The sequence below is a fragment of the Anomaloglossus baeobatrachus genome, chromosome 8, assembly GCF_048569485.1.
Source record: "Anomaloglossus baeobatrachus isolate aAnoBae1 chromosome 8, aAnoBae1.hap1, whole genome shotgun sequence".
Taxonomy (NCBI): Eukaryota; Metazoa; Chordata; class Amphibia; order Anura; family Aromobatidae; genus Anomaloglossus; species Anomaloglossus baeobatrachus.
Genome location: NC_134360.1, coordinates 62796530 through 62814784, shown reverse-complemented (window position 1 = coordinate 62814784; position 18255 = coordinate 62796530). Strand labels below are relative to the sequence as shown.

The window sequence follows — 18255 nt, the reverse complement described above, 5'->3', positions numbered from 1 at the left end:
TAGTCCAAATGGGGTAATAAAGGCAGAGCGTTCCCTGGCCTTGCGAGTCAGGGGGATCTGCCAATATCCCCGGCTCAGATCCATGATGGTCAGGTACTGAGCCCCGGCCAACTGATCGAGCAGGTCATCGATGCGTGGCATTGGGTACGCATCGGCGACCGTGACAGCATTGAGCCCCCTGTAGTCCACGCAGAACCGAGTGGTTCGGTCCTTCTTAGGGACGAGGACTACAGGCGAGGCCCAAGCGCTGTTGGATGCCTGGATCACCCCCAGCTTCAGCATCTCGTCAATCTCCTGGCGCATGTGTTGCTGCACCTCCAGGGAGACCCGATATGCTGAACGCCGGATCGGGGGATGATCCCCAGTGTCCACGTGATGGACAGCCAAGTCAGTCCTTCCGGGCTGGTTGGTAAACAACCCCCGGAAGGGGTGTAGGGTGGCCCACAGCTGGGACCGTTGGTCCTCCAAGAGCTGGTGGCCAACCTCCACATCCTCAATGGATCCGCCTGCCCTAACCTGGGCTAGCATATCCAAGAGGGTTTCCGCTTCTCCCTCCTCGGGCAGGTTGCACACGGGGAGCGCACATGCCTCCCGCTCATGATGTGCCTTCATCATGTTCACATGGAAGGGCTTCCGCCTTCCACGGGCAGGGTCCAGGGTGACCAGGTACGTTACAGGGTTGAGCTGCTGGTACACGAGGTATGGGCCTTCCCAGGCTGCCTGAAGCTTGTCCTGTGGTACGGGGACCAGTACCCACACCTTTTGACCCACTTGGTAGGTCCTCTCACAAGCGTTCTGGTCGTACCAACGCTTCTGATCGGCCTGGGCTTGAGCCATATTGTCGTGTACCAGTTGCGTCAAGGCCTGCATTTTGTCCCGGAAGCGCATGACATACTCGATAACCGACACTCCAGGGGTGGCCAAATCCCCTTCCCAAGCCTCTTCCACCAGAGCCAGGGGGCCCCGCACACGTCGCCCGTACAGGAGCTCAAACGGTGAGAATCCTGTTGAGGCCTGTGGAACCTCCCGGTAAGCAAATAACAGGTGTGGGAGATACCGCTCCCAGTCACGCCCATGGGAGTCGACCAACATCTTAAGCATCTGCTTTAAGGTGCCATTGAACCGCTCGCACAGGCCATTAGTCTGTGGATGGTACGGGCTGGCCACCAGATGTCGCACCTGGACTTGCCTACAGAGGGCCTCCATCAGCTGGGACATGAATTGGGTCCCCCGGTCAGTGAGCATTTCCTGGGGAAAACCCACTCGGGAGAAAATCTCCAGCAATGCGGTGGCCACCTTGTCAGCCCGAATGGACGACAAGGCCACTGCTTCTGGGTACCGGGTGGCATAGTCCACTACCGTCAGTATGAAGCGTTTCCCGGAGCTGCTGGGGATGGCCAGCGGGCCGACCAGATCCACAGCCACCCTCCTGAAAGGCTCATCGATGATTGGCAGAGATACCAGTGGGGCTTTGGGGCGTGGCCCCGCCTTCCCCACTCTCTGACAGGTTTCACACGAACGGCAGTAGGCAGCCACATCGGCCCCCATTTTTGGCCAGTAGAAATGCTGGTTTAACCTGGCCTTGGTCTTAGCGATCCCTAGGTGTCCGGCCATCGGAATCTCATGTGCGATCCGCAACAACTCCGTCCGGAATGGATAGGGTACCACCAACTGTCGGTCCCTGGGCCACGCCTCCGGTGAACCCTGCTGGACCGTGGCCCGGTACAGCCGTCCTTGGTCCCAGACCACTCGCTCCGGGTCCGAGTCCGAGGGAGGCTGTGCCGCCTGCTCCTTAAGAGCTTTCAGGCTGTCGTCAGCTTCTAACGCTGCCTGAAACCCCTGACTAGATGTGGCCAGAATCGACGAGACTGTCACATCTTCAGTCAGTACCCCGGGACCTGTGTCCTGGCCTCCACCTGACTCGGCTGCCACTTGGTCAGAAGGGGAAGAGCTATCGGACCTCCGGGAGGCCCCTTGGCTTCCAGCACTCCCACTGCGGGTGACAGCGGCCACAGCCGCTGCGACCGTGGGTCGTGCCTGCTCCTCCTCCGTTCCTGACCAAGTCGCCGGTTCAGGCAGACCTACCTGGCTTCCTGACACCCCGGTTGTGGGGGAACCATGCACCGAGATCTTACCTGGGAGCACTTCCGCTCCTGGACCGGCCCCAATCTCACCTGCCTGTTCCCCTCCTGCAGCAACAGAACCCCGCTGTGAAATCTCTGGGGACCCCACATTTGCTGTGGTAGCCCCCACCCCACACACTGGTCCTCCCCCTGCAGCACCCTGCTCTCTGCTTATCCCTTCAGAGGGCAACAGATCCCAGCTCACAGGCTGATTACTTGTAGAGGCATTGTCACACCTTTCTCTGACCCCCTCCCCTGTCACAGCTGCAGCTGAGTGTGTGTCTATGGTGTCTATGCAAGCAGAAATATCAGAGTTCACTCCCTCCTCCCTTACATCATTCATAGATAACACATTAACATTGTCCGGAGGCATGTCAGTACTGGCTGAAGGTTCAGCCCTTGGTTGGGGCCCAAACTGGGAGGTTATCTGCCCCAAATCTGTCCCAAGTAGCACGTTTGCAGGGATCCGATCAGTTACCCCCACCTCCCTCACCCCTCGCCCTGCGCCCCAGTCCACATAAATGTCAGCAACAGGCAGCGCCGGGTCAGTGCCTCCAATCCCGGAGACAGCGAGGGTTTTTCCAGGGATCAAGTCTTGGGGGGACACCATCTCAGGCCGCACCAGAGTCACCTCCGAGGCGCTGTCTCGCAGTCCTATGGTCACAGACCGGCCGACGGTGACAGGTTGGAAGCTGTCCAGGGACCTACCACCACCCCCACCCACACAATACACCTTGGGCGGCCCTTGGGACGGGGACGGAGCCGGGGCCTTGGGACGCTGAGGGCACATGGCCTTGAAGTGTCCAGGTAGGTTGCACTGGTGGCACCGTCTTGGTTCCGCCACGGGCCTGGAGAGGGGAGTTGAGGGGGACACCCCCTGCAGTCTAGGGGCAGGTGGGGCAGTCGCAGAATTCATCTTACCCCCTCTCCAGGTGCTGCTGGTGGCCGCTCTCCTGGCCTCAGGGGCCCGGTTGTTGGTGTAGTCATCGGCCAGGGCAGCTGTAGCCGTGGACCCCTTTGGCTTCTGGTCTCGGATGAACTGGCGGAGATCCTCAGGGCAGTTCCACAAGAGTTGCTCTGTGATGACCAAGTCTAGGATCTCCGGTCCGGTGGAAAGCTGCAGGCCTTGGGTCCAGTGGTCGGCAGCTCGGGCAAGTGCCCGCCGGTGGTCAGCCCAGGAGTCCTTTGGTCCCTTTTGCAGGGTCCGGAACTTCTTGCGGTAGGACTCTGGAGTGAGGTTGTACTGTTGGATCAGGGCCCGCTTGATGGTGTCGTAGCCCTGATCTGCCTCAGCAGGCAAGTCCCCAAGGATATCCAGGGCCTTACCCCTTAAACGGGGGGTCAGGTATTTGGCCCACTGGTCCTTGTTCAGATGGTGCTGCAAGCAAGTCCGTTCAAAAGCAGTCAAGAAAGAGTCCAAGTCTCCATCCTTCTCCAGCACTGGGAAGTCCTCAACACGGACCTTTGGAAGTTTGGTGTCTTGAAGGTCACGTGTGGCTGATGAGGGCCGGAGCTGAGCTAGCTGCAGCTGGTAGTCACGCTCTGCCTGGCGCTCTTCACGCGCTGCCTGCCGCTCCGCAGCCTCAGCCTCACGCGCTGCTTGCCGCTCTGCCCTGCGCTCTGCCAGGAGTCCCTTGTAGCCCTCCTGGTCTCCAGCCTGGAGAAGGGCCATAGCCATTTGAAGAAGGCTATCCGAGCCTCCCAGGCTCGGTGGAATGGCACGTGGTGATCTGCGGCCCGCTGCGGAGCCTGGTGATTCACTGTCCATTGCAGAGCGGAGGGCTGGCATCTGGCTCGTTGAGGACCCTTGGGTGAGCTGCTCCTCATCTTGTCCATAATTGCCAGCTTGTGCGCTGTCCTCTGCAGAACGGTTTTCTGGCGTCGAGCTCCTGGAGGACTCGTGGGCAACCTCCTCATTACTGCCCACAGCACCGTCCTCCCTCTCTTCGGCTCCTGCTTTAGCATTGGCCAGTTGCCTAGCTCTGCTCCTGGTGCCATCAGCCATTCTTGCAGACTTTTGGTCACTGACACAGAACTGACACCTGATGCCTCCACACACCTTACAGTATCTGCACTCTGACACTCTAGTGTTGAGCTAGTCTGAAGACCCCAGCAGCCACAGCTGCTGCAGGCAGTCTTTAGTGTCTGGGAGTATGGGTCTCACACTCACACACACTATTATCTCGATCCCACCGCTATGCCACCAATATGTCACGAACCACCGGGGGGGTCACTCAGTAATCCCCCGCGCTGGCTACCAGTACGTCACAATCGGGGGGTAACAAGTGGGGGTCACCCCTCCTTTATACCTCCCGACCGACAGACAGAGCACGTGACGCGCTCTCTAGCGCCCCTCTTATAGTCAGGCCAATTATGGAATTGCCCGACAATAAGCAAGGAGGCCGCTATACTACTTATGCCGATTATTGAAGGGTCCCCGGTGAGAGTAGGGTATATATTCCCCCGACCTCCGCGGGCGGAATATATAATATCTTCCCGAATCTCACTGGCCTCCCCACAATAATCCTTGGCACAACTCGCTGCCACCAACCGCTTCACGGTAACTATTAGCCGAACACACAGACGTGGGATTCAAGATCGAGATAACAGAACAGCCCAAGATTAATTATATAATTTAATCAGCCTAAAGCACACTAGAAACTACAATATATACAATAGGGAATCTACAGAATATACATATGTCAGAGTACAGTTACAATCAAAGCATGGGTTACAAACAGGCATACACAGTTCCAGCAGTTACCTTGTTGCGTCTGGCCACAGGGGGGCGCTGTACCCAGGTTTCTAGGATCCTTCCCACAGATGTTTCCTACACGTGCCCCCAGCGAAAAGAACACTGGAAAATGGCCGAAGTAGGGTTATCAACCTGGGCAAATCCAGGTCCCCTCCTACCTTAGTGACCTCAGAGGGAGCACTGCTCCACCCCTGGCTGGAGTTATGGACAATCCACAACATGGAATATGGGCCATAACTTTGCCTGGGAGCGTCGTAGGCGGACGCCAATGCTCTCATTGTGATAGTTATGAATTTAGCTACAGAACGAGAGGACTCATGACTTGTCTATTAGTTCCCCATTGGCTGATATCACGCCTGGGGTATTTCCCAAGCTCCCGCTCCCATAAAAAAGGTGTGCCAGCATCGTCCGCATGCGAAAACACCATTTTTATGGTTGCCGTATTTATCGGAAATATGGCTTGCGAGATATGAACCATTTTTTACTGGAGTCGTTCTGTCTAGCTAGTTCCATAGCCTTGCTAATGAAATACAACTCTTGTTACAGGGTGACGGCAGGGAGTCATCCTGTGTCCATTGTTCCCACACCACCTCATCTCCATATCACAGGAGATGGCCATGGGATTTGTTGCTAAACCAGTTGTGTGAAGGAAAGGGGGGGTGACACCAGGAGAGGGCTTCCTGACATACTTGAATATCATGATTTATCGTCATATCTCCGGATTTACCTCACAGTTTTGTCTTTATTCTACATGCAAATCTGTTTAATAGACCTTATGTGAATGTTCATTTTGGTCTTCCAACTTCCGTTATTCTCTGCCCTTATTCACATTGATGTCACTGACGTTAGGAAAGGTTTTAATACTAGAGTAGGATCGTCCCGACTGGGTACACCTTGTCACGGTGGGATGGCTTCTACGCTTTTTGAGCAGTGTTAACCAAGTACCCTATGTTATTTACTTATTATAGGGTATATGCTTATTTGCTTATTTTGTGTTTTTATAAATTCATGAGCTAAAATGTCAGAACCTGAGGGTTCTGTTCACATTGTGTCTCTTGTATGCTTTAGGAAAGCTCCTGGCACATATATTGAATTATCCAAAATCTCCCAAGTACCTGAAGGAGGACAAATTGACACACTGATGTACGGGACTGTGCTTTGCTATAAAATGGGCAGTCACACACACATGAGAAAACAGATGCTGCGGTTATATCCCGGTTGCTTGTGAACCTTTTTCTACCACACTTTTACCTTCCACTCAACGTTCCATTAATATGCTTGGATACAGCACTCCACTCTGTGAACAGCCAGCCATTGCCAGTACGGCAAATCAAGAGATTTGTGCAGCGCCTTTCTTTTGATGCTGCCAGAGCTTCTTGTGGGTAGGATCACCATGTAAAGGAGTACAGATACCATGATTCCACATGTATCTATATTGCTTCCCAGTATGTGAATCAGGATCCCTCCAGAGAAAGGCAGGAAGCTGGGAAAGTTGGGGAGCAGTGGTGATAAGGGGCATGTAATGTGTGATATCATCTAGTACAATAATGGGGAAAATTACATGTTAAGGGCAAGGAATATCACCAGGGGAATGGCCATGTAACTGTGTAAAAGGCTGGCTAAGGCTAGGTTCACATTTTCATTGTTTTGCATCAGTCACATGCGTTGCTTGACGCTTGTGACTGATGCGTTGTACAACGGATGACAAGAATTGGAATTCATTGTCATGAGAAAGTGGATTCCGTTTTCACAATAGCCGGCCGCTGGCTTTTGAGAGCGATCAGCTGATCTACAGGTCGCCGGCTTTTGAGAGCAATCAGCTGATCGGCCAGCTATTGTGAACAATAAGCTGATCACTCACAGAAGCCGGCCGATCAGCTGATCGCGCTCAAAAGCCGGCCGCCGGGAGATCAGCTAATCGCTCACCGAAGCCGGCCGATCAGCTGATCGCGCTCAAAAGCCGGCGGCCGGGAGATCAGCTGACTGCTCACAGAAGCCAGACGCCGGGCGATCAGCTGATCGTTCGGCCGCCGAGAGACATTGATTTTAATGATTAAACACAAGATTTGAGCATGCGCAGTGAAAACATAAGGGTTCCGCTGCTCAAAAAACGCTACATGCTGTGTTCCTGCCGCCCGATGGTCAGTAGTTCCACGACTGATCGGTCGGGCGGCGGATGCAACGCAAGGGCATCAGTCACAATCCGCCGCTCATATAAGTCTATGGAAAACAACGGAATCCGCCAGATTGCGTTGTTTATCAGAACGGCGGATTGTGACTGATCATAAACAACGGAAATGTGAACCTAGCCTTACTAGGTACACATGGGGCTAATCTTCCTGCAGTTAAATCACTATTACATATATATTTATGTATATCATAAACCCATTTTAAAGAGCACTCTCACCATTTTATTACTAGCTAAACTTGTGTAAATGTTAGCATAATGTACTGCAATTGTGTAAATATAGTAACCGATCGCTGTCTTTCCCCGTTTCCAGCGCAGCTCCAAACCTCTGCTTACTCACATGACTTCTATTCCAACTCGCCAGATAATACTGGGGTCTACGTGAGCCAAAAGTTGCTTTTATGGTGCCTCATCTAATGCTCCTGGGCCTGAATTGTAAAGCGACTTCCGGCTCACATATATACCCCAGTGTGATGTGGCAAGTTGGAAGAGAAGTCACGTGAGAAGAGGACTGAAGCCGCGCTGGAAATTGGAGAAGACGGCGATCTGTAAGTATACACTCATGGCTGAAAGTGTTGGCATCCTTGAGACTGTTGTAGAAAAGTAAGTATTTCTCCAGAAAATTATTGCAGTTATACGTCTTTAGTTATACACGTTTATTTCCCTTGTCTGTACTGGTACAACACATAAAGAAGTATAGAAAAAAGTCAAATTCGACATAATTTCACACAAAACCCCAAGAATGGACTGGACAAAATTGTAGGAATATTTCCAAAATTGTGCACTCCCTGTTGTCTTGAGTGAGAGGAGTCTCACACGTGAAGTGACAGGAGGCTGGGGCTGCACTCGCTTCCCTACAGCATCCATCACCCCTACTGGGAAAAACATCACCAGGGGACAGTGCTGCAGTTATTTACTACAGTTTATTGCATGGCCACCCCTGAAGATGTCCTGGATCCTTGGTGATAGACGTTGTGGGAGAAGGAAGTGCAGCGCCCGCTCTCTGCTTCTGTCTCCGCTGCTGCTGTAGCTTCCAACTATGAAAGGAGTCATCATCAAGGGGCAGAGATAGAAGCAGTGAGTGATACCAGCACTGCCCCAGAGCTTCTAGCACTGACCCCAAATGAATCGTCATCTGGACTAGCCCTTAAAGTCTGATTGAACAATAGGATTAGGGAAGTGTAGGAGCCACTGCATGAAAGATCACAATTTCATTATTTTGGTGTTTTTAATGGAGGCTTCTGCGTTTGCCAGCGCAAAATGATGGGCAATGGACTTGCGTTGCCAACTTTCTGTGGCTGCTCGTAGCATATTAAAAGTGATGGCACTTTATACCACTGGTATAGATCCCACTTAACATTACTACTTACAGTTTCGAGTTATCCAAGAATAACTTAATGTGTTGTTTGATGTAAGGCTTTCGCAGTATCTGATTCGCTGTTGGCCTCTTTTCAGGCTGTCGGCTTAACATTGTGCCAATCAGATCCCTCAATTCATTACTGTAATCTTTAGGCATCGGAGGCAGCTGGAGGTAAGAAGGTACATTTATGTACATGGCCGATATTATATGCAGAATATGTAAACACAGAATCTATAGCCAACCTGACGTGTAACGAGATAGCCGGAGTAAGGATTGGGCATGCTGAAATGCAACATGCCTGATCACTCAGAGGAAAGGATAAAAAAATTAAGATCAGTTGATTGGATCATATTTGTGGGACAGACAGGACTCAGGTGTACGGCTAGTGATAGAGAACCAAGATTGCCATTGTCAATGAGCTCCTGCTGCCGAGACATGTAAAGGACGTATGAAGTGGGGTGAATTATGGCAGACAGTCTTACCCTAATCCTAACAAATGCCCCTGTGCCCCTCCTCCCCCCACTCTATGCCATTGGGTCAGTGTTCCTGTAACATCTCCAGAAAGCAAACTGACTGGGGCACACAACTGGCCTAGATGACAGTTCAGCCGATCATTCGACCGGCAGCCATCTTGGCTGAATGCTCCTGTGCGCTCTATGAGAGAGCCGTTTCCCATATGTTTGATGGCGGCTTATCTCTGGGAGTGAAAAAGGCGTAACAGTCTGAAATCAGACATGCCAGATCCTTAAAGGGAACCTGTCATCAGATTTGGTGACTATAAGCTGCGGCCACCACCAGGGGGCTCTTATATACAGCATTCTAACATGCTGTATATGAGAGCCCAGACCGCTGTGTAGAACGTAAAGAAGGGAATTTTGTTACTTACCGTAAATTCCTTTTCTTCTAGCTCCTATTGGGAGACCCAGACGATTGGGTGTATAGCACTGCCCTCCGGAGGCCACACAAAGCAATTACACTAAAAAGTGTAAGGCCCCTCCCCTTCTGGCTATACACCCCCAGTGGGATCACTGGCTCACCAGTTTTAGTGCAAAAGCAAGAAGGAGGAAAGCCAATAACTGGTTTAAACAAATTCACTCCGAAGATACGTCGGAGAACTGAAAACCATTCAACATGAACAACATGTGTACCCGAAAAACAACCAAAAATCCCGAAGGACAACAGGGCGGGTGCTGGGTCTCCCAATAGGAGCTAGAAGAAAAGGAATTTACGGTAAGTAACAAAATTCCCTTCTTCTTCGGCGCTCCATTGGGAGACCCAGACGATTGGGACGTCCAAAAGCTGTCCCTGGGTGGGTAAAGAAATACCTCATGTTAGAGCTGCAAAGACAGCCCTCCCCTACGGGGAGGCAACTGCCGCCTGCAGGACTCTTCTACCTAGGCTGGCGTCCGCCGAAGCATAGGTATGCACCTGATAATGTTTGGTGAAAGTGTGCAGACTCGACCAGGTGGCTGCCTGGCACACCTGTTGAGCCGTAGCCTGGTGTCGTAATGCCCAGGACGCACCCACGGCTCTGGTAGAATGGGCCTTCAGCCCTGATGGAACCGGAAGCCCAGCAGAACGGTAGGCTTCAAGAATTGGTTCTTTGATCCATCGAGCCAGGGTGGCTTTGGAAGCCTGCGACCCTTTGCGCTTACCAGCGACAAGGACAAAGAGTGCATCCGAGCGGCGCAGGGGCGCCGTGCGGGAAATGTAGATTCTGAGTGCTCTCACCAGATCAATCCTTTTCATACCGATGAACTGCATGCGGATAAAAGGAAGGCAAGGAGATATCCTGATTAAGATGAAAAGAGGATACCACCTTAGGGAGAAACTCCTGAATGGGGCGCAGCACTACCTTGTCCTGGTGGAACACCAGGAAAGGAGCCTTGGATGACAGCGCTGCTAGTTCGGACACTCTCCGAAGAGACGTGACCGCTACCAGAAAGGCCACTTTCTGTGAGAGTCGAGAAAGTGACACATCCCTCAGAGGCTCGAAGGGCGGCTTCTGGAGAGCAACAAGGACCTTGTTTAGATCCCACGGATCTAACGGCCGCCTGTACGGAGGTACGATATGACAAACCCCCTGCAGGAACGTGCGCACCTGAGAAAGTCGTGCTAGACGCTTCTGAAAAAACACGGATAGTGCCGAGACTTGCCCTTTAAGGGAGCCGAGCGACAAGCCCTTTTCCAACCCAGATTGCAGGAAGGAAAGAAAGACAGGTAACGCGAATGGCCAGGGAGATACTCCTTGTGCAGAGCACCAGGATAAGAAAATCTTCCACGTTCTGTGGTAGATCTTAGCAGAAGTGGACTTCCTAGCCTGTCTCATGGTGGCCACGACCCCTTGGGATAATCCTGAAGACGCTAGGATCCAGGACTCAATGGCCACACAGTCAGGTTCAGGGCCGCAGAATTCCGATGGAAAAACGGCCCTTGGGACAGTAAGTCTGGACGGTCTGGTAGTGCCCACGGTTGGCCGACCGTGAGATGCCACAGATCCGGGTACCACGACCTCCTCGGCCAGTCTGGGGCGACGAGTATGACGCGGCCGCAATCGGATCTGATCTTGCGTAACACTCTGGGCAAGAGTGCCAGAGGTGGAAACACATAAGGGAGCCGGAACTGCGACCAATCTTGCACTAAGGCGTCTGCCGCCAGAGCTCTTTGATCGCGAGACCGCGCTATGAAGGTCGGGACCTTGTTGTTGTGCCGAGACGCCATTAGGTCGACGTCCGGCACACCCCAGCGGCGGCAGATTCCCTGAAACACGTCCGGGTGAAGGGACCATTCCCCTGCGTCCATGCCCTGGCGACTGAGGAAGTCTGCTTCCCAGTTTTCTACGCCCGGGATGTGAACTGCTGATATGGTGGATGCTCTTTCCTCTACCCACATCAGAATCCGCCTGACTTCCTGGAAGGCTTGCCGACTGCGTGTCCCTCCTTGGTGGTTGATGTATGCCACCGCTGTGGAGTTGTCCGACTGAATTCGGATCTGTTTTCCTTCCAGCCACTGCTGGAAGGCTAATAGGGCAAGATACACTGCCCTTATCTCCAGAACATTGATCTGAAGGGTGGATTCCTGCTGAGTCCACGTCCCTTGAGCCCTGTGGTGGAGAAAAACTGCTCCCCACCCTGACAGACTCGCGTCTGTCGTGACCACTGCCCAGGATGGGGGCAGGAATGATCTTCCCTGCGATAATGAGGTGGGAAGAAGCCACCATAGCAGAGAATCCTTGGCCGTCTGAGAAAGGGAGACTTTCCTGTCTAGGGAAGTTGTCTTCCCGTCCCATTGGCGGAGAATGTCCCATTGAAGTGGACGCAGATGAAACTGCGCGAACGGGACTGCCTCCATTGCTGCCACCATCTTCCCTAGGAAGTGCATGAGGCGCCTTAAGGGGTGCGACTGACCCTGAAGGAGAGACTGCACCCCTGTCTGTAGTGACCGCTGCTTGTCCAGCGGAAGCTTCACTATCGCTGAGAGAGTATGAAACTCCATGCCAAGATACGTTAGTGATTGAGTCGGTGCCAGGTTTGACTTTGAAAAGTTGATGATCCACCCGAAAGTCTGGAGAGTCTCCAGCGCAACATTCAGGCTGTGTTGGCATGCCTCTTGAGAGGGTGCTTTGACAAGTAGATCGTCCAAGTAAGGGATCACCGAGTGTCCCTGAGAATGCAAGACTGCTACCACTGCCGCCATGACCTTGGTGAAAACCCGTGGGGCTGTCGCCAGACCAAATGGCAGAGCTACGAACTGGAGATGGTCGTCTCCTATCACGAAACGTAGAAAACGTTGGTGCTCTGTAGCAATCGGCACGTGGAGATAAGCATCTTTGATGTCTATTGATGCAAGGAAATCTCCTTGAGACATTGAGGCAATGACAGAGCGGAGGGATTCCATCCGGAACCGCCTGGCGTTCACATGCTTGTTGAGCAGCTTTAGGTCCAGAACAGGACGGAACAAGCCGTCCTTTTTTGGAACCACGAAGAGATTGGAGTAAAAACCTTGCCCTTGTTCCTGCAGAGGAACAGGGATCACCACTCCTTCTGCTCTTAGTGAGCACACCGCCTGCATAAGGGCATTTGCTCGGTCGGGATGTGGGGAGGTTCTGAAGAACCGAGGTGGAGGATGAGAACTGAATTCTATCCTGTACCCGTGAGACAAAATGTCTGCTACCCACCGGTCTTTGACCTGTGGCAGCCAAATGTCGCAAAAGCGGGAGAGCCTGCCACCGACCGAGGATGCGGAGGGATGAGGCCGAAAGTCATGAGGCAGCCGCCTTGGAAGCGGTTCCTCCAGTTGTTTTCTTGGGGCGTGAATGAGCCCGCCAGGAATCTGAGCTCCTTTGCTCCTTCTGAGTCCCTTTGGACGAGGAGAATTGGGTCTTGCTGGAGCCTCGAAAGGACCGAAACCTCGACTGCCACTTCCTCTGTTGAGGTTTGCTCGATCTGGGCTGGGGTAAGGAGGAGTCCTTACCCTTGGACTTTTTAATGATCTCAGCCAATTGCTCACCAAACAGTCTGTCTCCAGATAGTGGCAAGCTGGTTAAACATTTCTTGGAAGCAGAATCTTCTTTCCATTCCTTTAACCACAAGGCTCTGCGCAAAACCACAGAGTTGGCAGACGCCATTGAGGTACGGCTCGTAGAGTCCAGGACAGCGTTGATAGCGTAAGTCGCAAACGCAGACATTTGCGAGGTTAGGGACGCTACTCGCGGCACTGCTGGACGTATGATAGAGTCCACTTGTGCCAGGCCAGCTGAAATAGCTTGGAGTGCCCACACGGCCGCGAATGCTGGAGCAAACGACGCGCCGATAGCTTCATAGACAGACTTTAACCAAAGGTCCATCTGTCTGTCATTGGCATCTTTAAGTGAAGCCCCATCTTCCACTGCAACTAAGGATCTAGCCGCAAGCCTGGAGATTGGGGGGTCCACCTTTGGACACTGGGTCCAGCGTTTGACCACGTCAGGGGAAAAGGGATAACGTGTATCCTTAAGACGTTTGGAGAAACGCTTATCTGGATAAGCATGATGTTTCTGGACTGATTCTCTGAAGTCAGAGTGGTCCAGAAAAGTACTCAATTTACGCTTAGGATACCGGAACTGGAACTTCTCCTGCTGTGCAGCTGCCTCCTCTGCAGAAGGGGCTGGGGGAGAAATATCCAACAGTCTATTGATGGCCGCTATAAGGTCATTTACCATAGCGTCACCATCAGGGGTATCTAGATTGAGAGCGGTGTCAGGAGTAGATTCCTGATCACCCACCTCTGTCTCCTCATACAGAGCCTCGTCTCGCTGAGACCCTGACCAGTGTGATGACGGCGAGGGTCTTTCCCAGCGAGCCCGCTTAGGCTGCCTGGGACTGTCATCCGAGTCAGAGTCTTCAGCCTGTGATGCCTGGGACCCCCTTGAAGTACGGATTAGTTCCAACTGAGGGGGACCGGGGAGCATAGACACAGCAGTGTCCATGGTCTGAGAAACTGGCCTGGACTGCAAGGTTTCCAGGATTTTTGACATAGTCACAGACATCTTATCAGCAAAAACTGCAAATTCTGTCCCCGTCACCGGGGCAGGGTTCACAGGCGTCTCTGCCTGGGCCACTACTACCATAGACTCTGGCTGACGAAGTGGCACAGGGACCGAACATTGCACACAATGGGGGTCATTGGAACCTGCCGGTAGATTAGCCCCACATGCGGCACAAGCAGTGCATACCGCCTGTGCCTTGGCACCCTTGCGTTTTGCGGATGACATGTTGTTGTCTCCTCAGAGCAATGAGGGTATAAGCCAAGAAGCGACCTTACAGTGCAATATAAATATATATGGTACAGAGAAAAATTGCACCAAATAACACTGTGGCACTAGTGGGGCCAGCACTTATGTGCAGCTTACCGCCCGCATAAACGCGGGTGTGTGGTCGCCAGAGTCCCTTGTCTGAGTCCCCCAGAGCCTGTGTCCGTTCTCCAGCCAGACTGCATGCAGGAATGGCTGCCGGCGTCCTGTGGAGAGGGGCGGGCTCTGGGCGTGTTGAGACCAAGAGCGGGAAACTTGCGTCCCCACTGTGCCCAGTGAGAGGGCTGGAGCATGTAAATAAGGCTCCAGCCCTCGGCGCTGCCTATTGCACAGCGTCTCTCCCTTTCCCTGATTGACAGGGTGGGGGCGGGAACGAACCGTAACTAGGCCGCAAAAGCCGGGGACTAGATTTATGAGCGCTGCCGCCGTAAAAGCGCGGGCAGCGCGAGTCCCCGGCGCACTACAAGTCCCAGCGGCGCCGCCGCTCCCGGAGCGGCCGGCGCGGTAGTTCCCAAGACAAAAAATCACTCAGCTAAGCTGCAGTGACTCTAACCCGAGCGCGCAGCGCTAGTGCCCCCGGCGCACTAGCACACCCAGCAAGCCTGGAGTGTGCGTGGCCTGTCTGTGCGGGGACACGGAGTACCTGAACGTTGCAGGGCCTTGTCCCTGACTGTACTCAGCTCCTCCAGCAGGGTCTCTGGGTCTGTGGATGGAGCTCGGCCTCAGGGTTTGGGGGCCGGTAAGATCCCACTTCCACAGAGCCCCTCAGGGGGATGGGGAAGGAAAGCAGCATGTGGGCTCCAGCCTCCGTACCCGCAATGGGTACCTCAACCTTACAAACCGCAAGTGGGGTGAGAAGGGAGCATGCTGGGGGCCCTATATGGGCTCTCTTTTCTTCCATCCGATAGAGTCAGCAGCTACTGCTGACTAAACAGTGGAGCTATGCGTGGATGTCTGACCTCTTTCGCACAAAGCAGAAAACTGGTGAGCCAGTGATCCCACTGGGGGTGTATAGCCAGAAGGGGAGGGGCCTTACACTTTTTAGTGTAATTGCTTTGTGTGGCCTCCGGAGGGCAGTGCTATACACCCAATCGTCTGGGTCTCCCAATGGAGCGCCGAAGAAAATCACTTTATAATACTCACCTAAGGAGCAGTGCGGAGTAGACGGGTCAGATGACTGTCTCCTTTCTCCGGTGCCGGCGCCTCCGCTTTCGGCCATTTTTATCTTTTTTCTTCTGAAGCCGGGGTGCATGTCGCGTCCTACGTCATCCACAGTAGCCGGCATTGAGGTCCTGCGCAGGCGCACTTTGATTTGCCCTGAGCAGGGCAGATTAAAGTAATTGTAGTGCGCCTGCGCAGGAACTCAATGCCGGCGCGTGTGCATGACGTAGGACGCGACATGCACCCCGGCTTCAGAAGAAAAAGGATAAAAATGGCCAAAAGAGGAGGCGCCGGACCCAGAGAACAGAGTCACATATTTGACCAGTCTGCACCGTACCGACTGTTTAGGTGAGTATTATAAAGTGATTGTTATGTTCTACACAGCGGCCTGGGCTCTTATATACAACATGTTAGAATACTGTATATAAGAGCCCACTGGTGGTGGCCGCAGCTTATAGGGCCTAAAACTGGTGACAGGTTCCCTTTTACAACCCCGAAAACTGATTGTCGGGACCCCTTAAGGGGGTGTTACATGCAACGATGTTGCTGATGAAAGCACCCGCCCCCGTCGTTTGTGCGTCACGGGCAAACCGTTACCCGTGGTGCACAAAATCATTTGGAGCAGTCACACGGACTTACCTGTCTAGCGACGTCGCTGTGGCTGGCGAACCTCCTCCTTTCTAAGGGGGCAGTTCGTGCGGCATCACAGCGGTGTCACTAAGCAGCTGCTCAATAGAAGCGGAGGGGCGGAGATGAGTGGCCGTAACATCCCGCCCACCTCCTTCCATCCTCATTGCCGGCGGCCGCAGGTAAGCTGCAGTTCGTCGTTCCCACGGTGTCACACGTAGTGATGTGTGCTGCCGCAGGAACGAGTAACAACCTGCGACCTCAACAATCAACGATATTTTGAAAGTGAACGACGTGTCAACGATCAACGATAAGGCGAGTATTTTTGATCGTTAACGGACGTTCGTTGGTGTCACACGCAACAACGTCGCTAACGATGCCATATATGCGTCACAGAATCCGTGACCCCGGCGATATACCGTTAATACGTCGTTGCGTGTAACGGGGCCTTTAGACTGTCGGTCAAACCCTTCAATATCAGAGGGATTGGCCGACATTAGCCTAATTTGTATGGGGCACTTTAGTACGATGAAAGACTGGGAATGAAGCCTAAATAAAAGCTGATATTAGGACAATCAATTTGGTGAAGAATGATCCAGGGATAGGAGCATTAGCACGTATCAGAAGATATAAAACTGTGCTAGGAAGGAGAAACGGTGGAACGGGTTTTATTCGAGAAAAAAAGAAATATAAATAATCATTTGTGCTCACCTCGGAGGAAGAACAAAGAGGATTTTGGGTACTCACCGTAAAATCTTTCTTGGAGCCTTCATTGGGGGACACAGGACACCATGGCGTGTGTCCCCCAATTAAGCGATAAAGAAAAGGCACATAAATGACCGCTGCTGTAGATCCAGAGGCTCAAAGAGCCAATAAGTAGAAGAGAGGGATGATTAGTGGCTATTCTGCACTGCTAGTCAATAATGAAGCGTGGTTTATTGATTCAACGCATTTCAAAGCTGCCTCTTCATTGGGAAAGTGAAAAACCACATTGACTGATTGTAGTTTTTAATTTTCCTGATGAAGATGTAAGGCAGCTTCAAAACGCGTTGAATCAAACCACGTTTTTTGGATCATTACTGACCGGCATCGTGGAATAACTACTAATCATCATAAGACCGCAAATAGTATCCAGGGACTTATCCACAAGTAGTTCATGTAGGGCATAACTGTTCTTGAGATACTATATTGCTTGGTCATAGTGGATCTATATTGTAGCATTGTAATTGTGTAATCAATGGGAAGTTAATACATTAATGCAAATGGAAGTTACCTTTCCTTCGATGATCCGATACACTAAAGAGTTCATGTCCTTGGCGTTAAAGGCATGCTTTAGCGTCGCCATCTCGTACACACAGCACCCAAGGGCCCATACATCAGACTGAAAGATTACAGAGCAAGAGGCCATTGGTTACGTCTTGGCTTTCAAACATGGAAATACCAAGTTAGATCAAAGAAAACCAGCCATGCATAGAAGGTATAGACAACATGTATGTATAGTGTATGGGTGGTAGGGATATGGCGGACCTACAAAAGACTCAATGATTTTGGTCTAATTTCGGTGCTCCTTTCAAACATGGAACCTGATCCAAAGGATAGTATGACCATGGGAATATGAAAAAAAATCTATGTACAGGAGAAACAGAAATTCATTAAAAAGAATTTAAAGGGTTTGTCCTGTAAAAACAAGTTATCACCCATCAGCAGGATAAGTGGTCTGACCCCTGGCACCGGCATTGATCCTGTGGAGGTCGCCTAGCCTATAGCTTGTTTATTCAAACGTAATAAGAATATCTGTGTATATAAATAATCAAAATGTAGATGTAGATGCATAATTATCTGTCTATGTAGCCATTGCATAGACCCATAACATAATTCTAAGCTGTATAGTCATAAAGGAGTTAACCAAAGATAATGAAGCCAGAATGTGAAGCTGCAAAGTCTTATCAGTAGCTTTCACACAGAAAGAATGTACAAGAAACAAACAATGTGCAAAATAGGGAGTGAAATACTCCTTACTCCCTTGTTCTAGCTTCAAGGTTAGAGATGCAAACTGTATAATTGGGTGTCTTACAATACACGAGTTCAGTTGATGACGCTGGCTCAAGGAGAACATGTCTGTGTTCATTGTCTTATACATTGATATATCGGCACTGATATACAGCTAATACGGCACCGTCTCTGGATATCCCGAACGAAGACTCCATTAGCAGTCTTTACCTAAATTCCTCCCTTGACAATCCCTGTTAC

The 18255-nt window shown here is 51.8% G+C and overlaps 1 protein-coding gene across 3 annotated transcripts in view; it reads right to left on the bottom strand.

Annotated features, from left to right (window-relative positions):
• Window positions 1-18255, bottom strand: part of NEK4 (NIMA related kinase 4) — a 114439-nt gene that overhangs the window by 73038 nt on the left and 23146 nt on the right. For all 3 annotated transcript variants that reach the window (XM_075321732.1, XM_075321733.1, XM_075321734.1), the window contains 2 exons: window positions 17279-17386; window positions 8437-8591 (listed from right to left, as the gene is read on the bottom strand). In XM_075321732.1, coding sequence (XP_075177847.1) covers window positions 8437-8591; window positions 17279-17386 — 263 coding nt within the window. The remainder of the gene's footprint in view (window positions 1-8436; window positions 8592-17278; window positions 17387-18255) is intronic.